Source organism: Gossypium hirsutum, chromosome D01, assembly GCF_007990345.1.
Source record: "Gossypium hirsutum isolate 1008001.06 chromosome D01, Gossypium_hirsutum_v2.1, whole genome shotgun sequence".
NCBI lineage: Eukaryota > Viridiplantae > Streptophyta > Magnoliopsida > Malvales > Malvaceae > Gossypium > Gossypium hirsutum.
In genome coordinates this window covers 18,208,730-18,220,490 of record NC_053437.1, presented here as the reverse complement: position 1 = coordinate 18,220,490, position 11,761 = coordinate 18,208,730, and the positions used below count along the sequence as shown (strand labels likewise).

At 34.5% G+C, this 11,761-nt stretch overlaps 1 protein-coding gene across 1 annotated transcript; it reads right to left on the bottom strand.

The window, feature by feature from the left end:
* Positions 1–10,009: 10,009 nt before the first annotated feature.
* Positions 10,010–10,480, bottom strand: LOC121213559 (uncharacterized). Its single transcript, XM_041086352.1, has one exon. It carries the CDS (start codon positions 10,478–10,480, stop codon positions 10,010–10,012), a length of 471 nt encoding a protein of 156 aa, XP_040942286.1.
* Between the last annotated feature and the right edge of the window lie 1,281 nt (positions 10,481–11,761).

Genomic DNA, 11,761 nt, shown 5'->3' with positions numbered 1-11,761 from the left:
CATACTGTTGCATTGTTGTCGTCCAATATTAGAGCTCATTGTATAATTCATCCCAATCATTGTACAAATCCTTCATGGAAATTTGCTTAGCACACCATGCTTTTCTATATGAAACCTTGTACTGATAATGGGTTTACATGGCTACCATCAACACAACAATCAAAATAGTGGGTTTTTTCTAGACCAAAAGCTTTATACATTGACTAATCAACTTCGCATCTTTTAGTGATCTTGAGTCAATCGTGTCGTAGTGAAAGTATGGGGCCCTCCATACTTTTAAATCTCTCACATTTGTGATTTATTCATAAAAGAAGCCTTAACCCTCTACCTACAATCTTAATATGCATTCCAACAATCTCCCACATAAAATGTTGGTTCGATATTGCGACTCTTTAGTTTAGGGATAACATTAAGTTATACTACTTTATTGAAGCAACATGACTTTCCTTATCATTGTATTCTAACCCAACCCTGAGCTCTTCTAATTCCTCATCATCTTACACCTAATGTATAACACCCCTCACTTGATCCGATAGTTAGGTCCGAGCTACAAGATACTACATTCGTTGTAGGAGCAACTAAAGTCAAATTACAGTAAAATATTTACATGAATATGTTATATAATGCCAAACATATTCATTTATAGTTAAACAATCAAAATTGAGCATTAATTGAGCTTTTGAAAGCTCTTTTGTCAACCCGAACTTGAAATAGGACCACATTGCAAAGTTTTAAAATTTTAGGGCCAACGTCGTAATGTCGCCAAACAATTTGTCACGTCGTCACCTCAGGCCACTTGACGTTGCGTCATGATTCACTGTCAGCCGATGTTGCGACATGGTAGGTTACTCGTCAGAACGTGGACTCTGTTTTGGTTAAAATGAACCATTTGGTATCTATTTCAAAGCTTCCAAACATACCTATCAATATGTTCAACAATTACCAACTTCAATTGAATCAAAATATACTTAAAACATACCAATTCACTTCCATCACTCAAATTAAACTTCTTAATAAAGCATTCAATACATATAAATAAATTAAACTCAACCATTTCAATATCATTAGGATCTACCAATCAAAATATTCAAATTGTCTATTCTTTCATATTCCACATCTATCAAACATGTCATTTCCTTCAATTATATCCACTTATGAACATATATACATATTTATGACATGTAAACATTAAGCATAAGCATCAACTATCAAAAATTAAACTACATTTCACAAGCATACTTCAACTTACTTATGTTCATACACATTTCATCTCATTCCATACCAGTTTTTAAACCATACACATCTTAAGCTTATCAATCAAAATGTGTCATTTCAACTAGTCATCTCCATTGCCAAAACATGCATAATATACTCAATTACCATATGCAACATAACATACCAAGCTTTTCAACTCACTACAACTTATATACATTCAAATAACATCACAAAACCTTATATATACATGCCAAAAACCTAGACTCAGAATGACCAAATATTTACTGATTTAGTGATAGGATAGTGTGAGCTTCGAGACAATCCGTCTTGACATGTTCCGCAAGGTAATGATCTACAAGGAGAAGGGAAAGCAACTAGGTAAGCATATAAAATGCCTAGTAAGTTCATATGAAATTTACTTTACTTACCTTAGCAATTCAACAAGCTAAACACATTTGCATTAAATATGACATTCCTTGACATATTTTGATGCAACTAATACATATGATCATATACAACCAAATAGGTTAGTCAATTTGCATATCAAGATCATTAAGTAAGAAATCGTGTAAAACATCTCAAATTAAATACATATGTAATCCACATCCAAATCATTTTAAGATTTCCACTTCCATTAGATTAGTTTCAACTAATAGAACTATAGTACAACGAAATTGGATACAGAAGAACGTTTTGCTCACACAAGCTAACATCATATCAAGGTTACCATTCCAGGTTAAACCAATGATACGTGACAATCTACAACAAATATTAGATCTCATACTATTATGTACATAACTGATCAATTATGTGTATAACCCTAATGACATGCCATATGTATCATAATATTTTACTAAGTTCCCTAATGACATTCCACATCCAAATCATTTTAAGATTTCCACTTACATTGGATTAGTTTCAACTAATAGAACTATAGTACAACAAAATTGGATACACAGGAACGTTTTGCTCACACAAGCTAACATCATATCGAGGTTACCATTCAAGGTTAAACCAATGATACGTATAACTTGACAATCTACAAAAAATATTAGATCTCATACTATTATGTTAATAACTGATCAATTATGTGTATAACCCTAATGACATGCCATATGTATCCTAATCTTTTACTAAGTTCACACGAGTATCTTTTTTGTATTCGTATCGTTACAAACCTTGTATTAGTTTACATATTTTATACGAGTCCTGTAAACATCCAACATTCAAATTGGTACTTCGTACCCTTTCATAATAGCCAATATTTTCATGATTGACAATTCAATCCATTTTAAGTTGAATAAGCCTATTTCACCAATTTCACTTCAATATAAACACATAATTGAAATAAACACAATTCAACATTGCAAAAAATGAATTTATAAGTTCCATATGAACTTACCAAGCAAAATCAACAAACAAGTTGAAACTTCAAGGACTATTCTACAGTTTTTGCTTTCCCCTATTATCTTCGGTTTGATCAAATTCCTGATCTATACAATTATTGGATTCAATTTATCAATAGAAAAAATTTATACACTAAACCATGGCATGAATGAACCTATGAAATTTTACTTTTCTACACTCCTAAAGTTTTACATTTTATTCAATTTAGTCCCTAAAATAGAAATAACAATATCTTTCAATTTTGAGCTTCAGTTTCAAAATAAATCTCTATTACATCCCTTAGGGACTCCCTACTATCTATTTTCATATCAATTTTATAATTTATTCACTTTAGTCCTTTTGTACAAAACTAACATTAGAATCTAGTCCTTTTTTCACATCTAAGCTTAAAAGCTATCAATTTCACACTAATTTCTTCAAGAAATCAACAATGGAAACTTTCAAAAACTTTAACAGTTTTGCAAATTGGTACATGGGCTAGTTAAACCAAGCTCCCATGACTTCAAAAACATAAAAAAATTACAAGAAAATGACTTGAATATCTTACCAATTTGAGAACTGAAAGTTTGAAACTCAAGGATCATTTTTCTCTTTTCTTTTCTTTAAAATTTTGACCATGGAAGATGAACAATTCTCTTTCCTTCCATTAATTCTACTATTTATACTTGTATTAATATTTAATTAACACAATTAACCTTATTTAATTAAGCATAATTAATTGTTAATCAAATCTTAGTGCAGAATCCATCATCATCTAGTAACTCATTATGTAAAATGGTTAAATTTTCGTTTTGGACCTTTGATTATTTGCAATTTAAGCCCCTAGACCTTTATGCTAATTAAAAACCTATAACGATAAGACTTTTACAATTTAATCCCTGTACCTTAATTAAACAAATAATAGATAAAATTGAAAAACCAAACTTTAATATTTACAGATCCAATTTACGGAAATGGGGTTAAAAAATTGTCTTTTTCGGCACCACTAAAAATCAAGTTGTTACATAATGGATTGACAAAATTTCTAGGTACTCAAGGAACTCAGGTGCACGGGCAGTGTTGGGGTCGATATTCATTAAATAGTGTTAGGGTTGAATCGGATCACCATGCCACCACCAAGCTCGTAGGGTTAAGGGGTCAACATATATACGAACTAGATTTTCATCTACGTTGTCATCAGCAACTACATCAGAATCAATGTTGCTGAATTCATCCACATTAGCATTGGGGGCCTCCTCCTCCTCAGGCCTTTCCCCTTACATATCTAGCAACTAGGAGTTATGCTGGAAACCAACAACTAATGGTTGTATATCAATAACTATAGTTTGTCTTGGGTAATTCAATTTGTTGTCAAGAAATGACGATGTGGCTCCATAATAATTGCAATATTCTAATCCCACATTCAAGTCAAACTCATGGCGAAATACATATGATTGTCTACCTAGGGAGAATGTAGCTTTATCAATATTTGGGTTAAAATTTGAAGCCCATTGATTTAAAGGAGTACCGTCAATTACAAGAGCTATTGATGATAATAGTTGAGTGTATGCCTTAGGAGCAGGACTATTGTCATGTAACTCCTCATACAACTCCATAATAAGCAAGTCCCTGAAGTTGGTATGTGCATACACCATTATCTCCACATCGCCATCGTTAAAAAGTTCCATTATTTTATACGTCCAAGAATTGGATTTTGTAAGAAATCTATAATACAATTTCGAACTAGCTCTTCCACAATGATGAGCTATTTTCTATCCAATCTTTGTCTTTTTATCATCAAGAGTTGCAAAATTTGTGAATCTTACACCTACATGATGGTCGAATTAAAAAATAGCACCAACACCAGAATCCATAATTCGCCCATCATAGTAGACGAATGTTGTGATATGGTTGTTCATCTTTAATATAACTGTAATTTAAATTAATATAGTTGTTAATAGACCCTAATACCTTTTATATTTTAAGTTTCGTTAAATTAACAAACGAGTTTTTTTATAATACAAAATAATTAAAACATCGAGGAAAACATAATTTTAAAACTTCAACACATTTTTCTTATCATATAATAAAAACATTAACTTCATACAATAATAGAGCCAAATTTTTCAATACAAGATAATGCATTTCAAACATTAACCCCAATTTCCTAAACCCTAATTACATAAACTCCAAACCAATGCACCTCTATCCTCCATTGGTTTAATCTCCTTACAAGGCTAAGGAATGGAGTTGATAAAATCGTCCAGAAACCCACCGATATCTAAATTCCTCATCCACGGAAAATAAGAAGGATTTGGATTTCTCCTATAGATATGGTTACTCGTAATCAGCAGGGAAGTTCTCTTTGCACCATCTTTGGCAATGGCCTTCACAAATTCATTAATTAAGACCTCATACCATTTTGATCTATTTTTGTTGTTGGAATATACCATCAACCACAGGCTATCCAACCAAACTTTATGTTCAACATATATAAATGTTTCTCTTAAGAAATGATATTTTTTAACTTCCCACCTAAGATCGATATAACATGACCAAATTAACTCCAACATAATGAGGCTCACAGCAATTATGTGGGTAACAATGTAGACGTTGTTTAGGTCCATCCTATAATTTCTTAATTTTTCTACCAAATTGTCAACAACCTCATGTTGCTTTCAATTCTTACCTTTTTCACAGTTCAGATAATCCTAGTCATTTTCCTCTACACTAACATTTATAAAGAAATGTATTTTTTAAAATATTTACCCTAACCCTAAATCATCTGATAATTTCAAATTAATCATATGTCATAAATTTTAAACCCCAATGTCTTATGTTACAAATAAATTTATATAATGTGATTTTATTCTATTCTAAAACCGTAAAACCAAAATATAATTACATTATAAGGTTTTCTTACCTTTTTATCTCGGAACTTACCTCTTCTAACTTCAATTCAGAGAAAAAGATATTACTTCCTCCAATTAATACAATGATAGCCCACTAATTGACTATAACATTTACAATTTTTCATATTATTTAGGTATACTAAATTTTTTTATTTGTTATTAAAAAATAACCTAAATAACACTTATAATTTTCCATATTTTTTACTTTAATAATTCTATTTTTGCTAAAAAAACAAAACATTTAAAATCAATATATCATTTACAATTTCTTATATTTTCTACATACACTATTTTCTTTTTAGTGAAAAAATTTAGAAACATTTACAATTTAAATTTATGCATAATAATAAATTATTTTTATCAAATAATTAGTGGTTGGTTTTTTACACCTCAAAATATTAACTCCTTTTCTATGCAAAACTTTGGGTTTTTTACAATAATATTATAAAAAAATAAAAAATAATCAAAATGTTATAACTTTTTTTATTTACCAAAATATATATACTTTTTTTTATTTACCAAAATATATAAAAAAAAACAAAAAAAACCTGCAAAAAATCTGACCGATGTGACAGGACACTGGTCACGCCAATGGGATTGGCGGCACCAAAGGTGCCAAAGCCATTGGCGGCACCAATGGTGCCAATACCATTGGCGGCACCAATGCATATTAGGGGGGTCGGTGGTGGGGAGACCAGAAGGAGAGGGAAAGAAAGAAAGAAAGAGAGGAGAGGAAAGAAAGAAAGAAAAAGAAGGAAAGAAAAGGGAAGGAGAAGAGAAAAAAAGAAAGAAAGAAGAAGAAAAGGAAAGGAGAAGAAAAAAGAAAGAAAGAAGGAAAGAAAAGGAAAGGAAAGGAGAAGAGAAAAAAAAAGAAAAAAAAAAGGTAATTTTTTTTATAAAATTTAAATTTTTTGTAATATTTGTGTGTTTAAAATTTATGTTATGTATATTATAGTTATTTTATTATTTTGTTTAGCATATATATTTTATGAAATATATTTAGAATGAAAAAATAATGGTATGTACATTGTATGTTGAATAGGGATTTTTTTTATGAAATTTACTTAGGAATTTGAAATTTAAATTTTAGGAAAATAGCATTAAAAGTAAAATGACAAAGAAGCATGTTTAAGAAAACATAAAATACGAAAAGAAAAAACGGGAATTGTATATTTATCGAAAATAATAAAATGCGAATAAAAATGCGAAAAATGTACATGTAATAAATTTCAAACATAATAAATTGAAATAATGTAAAATTATAAAATAAAAAATTACGATATTTTTAAAAATAATAAAATGCGGATAAAAAAATACGAACAAATGGCCGAAGTAAGAGTGTATTAGTAAATTTGTTTAAAAAATTCAGAAATAAGTTATACAAATAATTGAAACAAAATGTACTGAAATAATATAAAATAATAAAATACGAAAATAATATATTTTTCTTGAAAGTAAAAAAAATCGGGAAAATAATAATACGACCAAAGGGTTACAAAAAAATTAAAAAATACGAAAATATTATAAACTTTTTTTATTTACCAGAATAATGGATTTTTACAAAAATATTAAAAAAATAAAAAAAATAACCAAAATGTCATAAGTTTTTTTTATTTACCAAAAAATATTTTTTTTATTTACCAAAATATATAAAAAACTGCAAAAAATATACTGAAATAATGTAAAATAATAAAATATGAGAATAATATATTTTTATTTGAAGTAATAAAAATCGAGAAAATAATACGAGCAAAGGGCAGGGGTAAGGGCTATTTTTTTACAGAAAATTAATTTAAATAACACACTAGATTAATAAGTTTCAAACATTATGCACTGAAATAATGTAAAATTATAAATTTAGAAATTATGATATTTTTTAAAGGAATAAAATGAGAAGAAAAATACGAAGTGATATTAGATACATATCTGATGCGGCTAATAAATTTAGAAATTATAAATTTAGAAATTATGATATTTTTTTACTAACTTTTTTTTCAACTTGCAGGCATCGCCAATGGCTCGATTGATTCGAAGCAATGTTAGACACATATCTGATGCGGCTAATAACGCGGTATGATTTATTATTTGTTAATTAGGAGTTCTATTTATTTAAAAAGGATATACGCAGTATATACAAATAAATTATGTTATCGTAATATTGTTTCTGTAATTTAACACTATCAGGACTCGTTCCGAGTATTAAGGGGCCGTGTGAGTGTTTTAAAGATAGCTCCGGATGATCGATTGCTGCCGTACCTGGAGCTAGCCGGATTTACGCAGTATATACAAATAAATTATGTTATCGTAATATTATTTCTGTAATTTAACACTATCAAGACTCGTTCCGAGTATTAAGGGGCCGTGTGAGTGTTTTAAAGATAGCTCCAGATGATCGATTGCTACCGTACCTGGAGCTAGCAGGATTTGTGTCAGTAGCATTGATTCGGTCCTTGGACTTGCGCTTTGATTTATTATCTGCGCTAGTGGAGCGGTGGCGTCTGGAGACCCATACTTTCCATTTTCCGTGCGGGGAGTGCACGGTGACCTTGGAGGATGTTGCAGTGCAACTTGGGCTCTTAATTGACGGGAGTCCCGTAACGGGAGTATCGTCATTCACCGATCCGGCTGCAGTTTGCTATCAACTCCTAGGAGAGTCGCCAGAGGACGGCGACAAATATTTTTCCGGCATCAAATTTACATGGCTAAAAGCCAAAATTAGACAATTATCAGCGACCGCCACTGAAGGTGAGTTGATGTGCGTTGCTCGAGCGTACATCATGCATATGATAGGGGCAGTACTCATGCTTGATGCAAACGGAGACAATGTGCATTTGTTGTACCTGCCCCTGCTAGCTGATTTGTCCACTGCCATGTCGTATAGCTGGGGTTCCGCCGTTCTAGTAACGCTCTACCGGGAGCTTTGTCGGGCAACAGAGCCGCAGGTTAAAGACATCGACGGATGCCTCATACTGCTGCAGTCGTGGGCACTTTATCGGATGTCGTTTTTGGCACGCGTTAGTCACCAACCCTATCTGTATCCACTGCCACTCAGGTGATAAAATATAAATTGTCATTATTTGTAGTCATAATGTATTGAGTAATGTTACCAACCCTAAACCCTATACTATTTTTTGTAGGTGGACGACCCGTCCTGGCATCGGGAAGTCGTGTGATGTCCCGATATACCATATGAGGATTGAACAGCATGCCCGGGAAGGGGTAAGCTGCTATTCTAATATTCATGTCATCTATTCTATTTCTATATCTTACTCACATGTTATTGGTCTAACTCGTTACAATGTTATTACTCATGCAGTTTATATGGATGCCATACCGGAGGCCGAAAATTACAAATGTTGTACCCTCGTCTGCACTCGTTGATTCTCACATATGGTGCACTAACACACCAATTATTAATTTCAACGTCGTCAAGTGGTATCACGGCGATCGGGTGCTTCGGCAGTTTGGGTGCATCCAACCTATCCCGGATCCGCCGTGCCAGTTGGGGGATGATCACGGCTTGACAAAGAGAGGAAAAGTTCAATTGGACTGGGGAATTAAGCACCGGAAATACGTCGCACTGTGGAACCATCGATTGCGCCGAATTCTTCAAATGGTTATGGCTACGGACCTGCAACCATCATTGGAGTATACACAATGGTACCATAGTTGCGGGAAGTCATATTTACTTGGAGGGCAATCGACTATAATCCCCCCATACGTGCAGCAAGCTCGGGGATCGGACGTAGCGAGCCCGATGGATCCAGATCCGACGGCATATTGTTCTCCGCAACTGGCAAAGCCGGAGCAGGACCCCTAGCCAGATCCTGGACAATCACAGTCAAATGTGGATTCACATGGCTATCGTCCGGATTTGGTGGGCGGTGAATATTATCTGAGCTTCGCAGTGGGCGAATATGCGTATGAGTTTGAACTGTTTGGATCCCCCTGGCCGCAGTACGGCATGCCCGGCCCGTCCGACAGGTATCCGCAGCATTACGGCTCATGTTCGTCGGCGACGAACGAGGCACAGGACCTTTCCTCTATGGTTTCCACACCCCCACCTGCGAACGATGAGGATGTTGGTCATCGCCCAGACCATGAGCGTCGACCTCCGCAGAGGTATACCCCCCAGACAACACCATTGAACCATCGATTTTAGGGGTTTGATGCACTTTCTGTATAAAAAGCTATATTTGTATTTTAATTGACCTTACTTCTGAATTTTTTGTATAAATATCCATTATTATATTTTTTCATTATATTAAAGCTCAATCGAATTATGAATGCCTCTATTTTCGATATAATCTTAATAATTCCAAATGCGCACATGGTATTTTATAACTTAATCTGGAAACAATTTGGATACAATTTAAGCGTAAGCGTAAGCCGAATAAAAAAATATTATTAATTAAATTACTGTTTATAATAAAATATAAAGAAAATCAATTTCGCCCCAATCCAGACGACTGACCAACATGAAAGTTTCGGTTAGGCTATTTATTCCGGCTATGACCACTTAACCTGCATATTCCACAACGCTTTTCGTCAGATTTTTCCCTAATGTCCATCTCATTACGGATTCTGCTTGACTGTGGACGACCCCTTGGATTCCTCCTTAGCCCTCTGTCTGGGAGAAGCTCGAAAGTGATCGGCAGCACCTCCCACGTAGATAGGTCCGGTAGGACGGGGAACTCATTCTCCCAGACACGCAATGTGCGCTTCAGCGTGTACACATCATCGACATATTGTTCAGCATCAAGGTTGACTCTAGCACACACTGCCACGACATGCGCACAGGGATAATGAAGTGTTTCGAACTTCCTGCACTCGTACCATCTGTTCCGGAGATCAACTCCGTAGGACCTAGGTCGACGACCGATGTTCTCTGTAACTCGAAACGTTTCCAGTCGTCGTGAATATATTTCCACGTTCATTGACCTCGCCAACTGACGGTTTACGACCATTGCATCCCTTACATGTTCGACAAACACATGTCCCGCCTGAATCTAGTCGACTTGCTACTGACCCATTCTTGGCATCAAAGTAGCCAGCCTGTAGAAAGTAGCAGAAAATACCGATGCAATCGGAAGATGACGTGTTTTCAACAAGACAACGTTGATCCCCTCGACTAAGTTTGTGGTCATGTGGCCATAACGAAAGCCCTTGTCAAAACTTTGAGCCCACTACCACGGCTCCATTGTGCGCAGCCATTGTCGGAAATATGTGTTTGTTTGCCCCTCCATGTCACTCTCAAGTCGGATCATTCTTTGCCGGAAAATATGTGGCTCTAGCTCGTACGCTGCATACGTATTAACGAAAAATAAGTTCTAGTAAGTCGATAACATCAAACATTACAACTTATATTGAAAAGATAAGGTTATCATTTACCCATTGCCATGACTTGTCTCTTCCAGTCTTCATTCTTATAATCTTTATGGAAGTTAGACGCAATGTGATGAATGCAGTAAATGGATCTCCACGGCACACCGGAACGCCTAATAGCTGTAATTAAACCCTTCCCTCTATCGGAGATGATGCAAATGTTATCGTTCCTAATAACATACCTCCGTAGATTTGTGAGGAAGAATTCTCAAAACTCCATGTTCTCTTTATCTACGATAGCAAATGCTACCGGGAGCACGTTTCTGTTACCGTCTTGAGCAACTGCAACAAGTAGGATCTGTTTATATTTTCCATACAGCTAGGTCCCATCCACCTGCACAAGTGGATTGCAGTGGGGAAATGCCCGCACACATGGATCGAATGTCCAGAATATCTGATGGAAAATCCTTTTTGCCGGTTGTAACTAGTCATCCGGGCCGTAATATGGACTTGTCTGCAACTCAATCACAGTCCCCGGTACGTACTCCCGCATAGCAGCTATCCAACTTTGAAGCTCGTTATACGACGAATCGTAATCCCCATACAGTTGCTCCATCGCCATCTGTTTAGCTATCCATGCCTTTCGATATGAGACTCGATACTGCAATTGTGGTTGCATTTCCGCAATAAGTACCAAAACTTTAATGGTCGGCATGTCATTCACCATCGGTATGATACACGTACAAATAGTTTTCGAATCAAGTTTTCCATGATCTTCTGTCATACGTGTTTATGTGCATGTATGAGGACCAACAAATTTTCGTATCTCCCACATCTAAGAACTTCTAATGAATGCAGCTCGTACCCGCCAATTGTAGCCTTCCGCTACCTTCCAACACTTCCCAACATATATTATCGGAGTA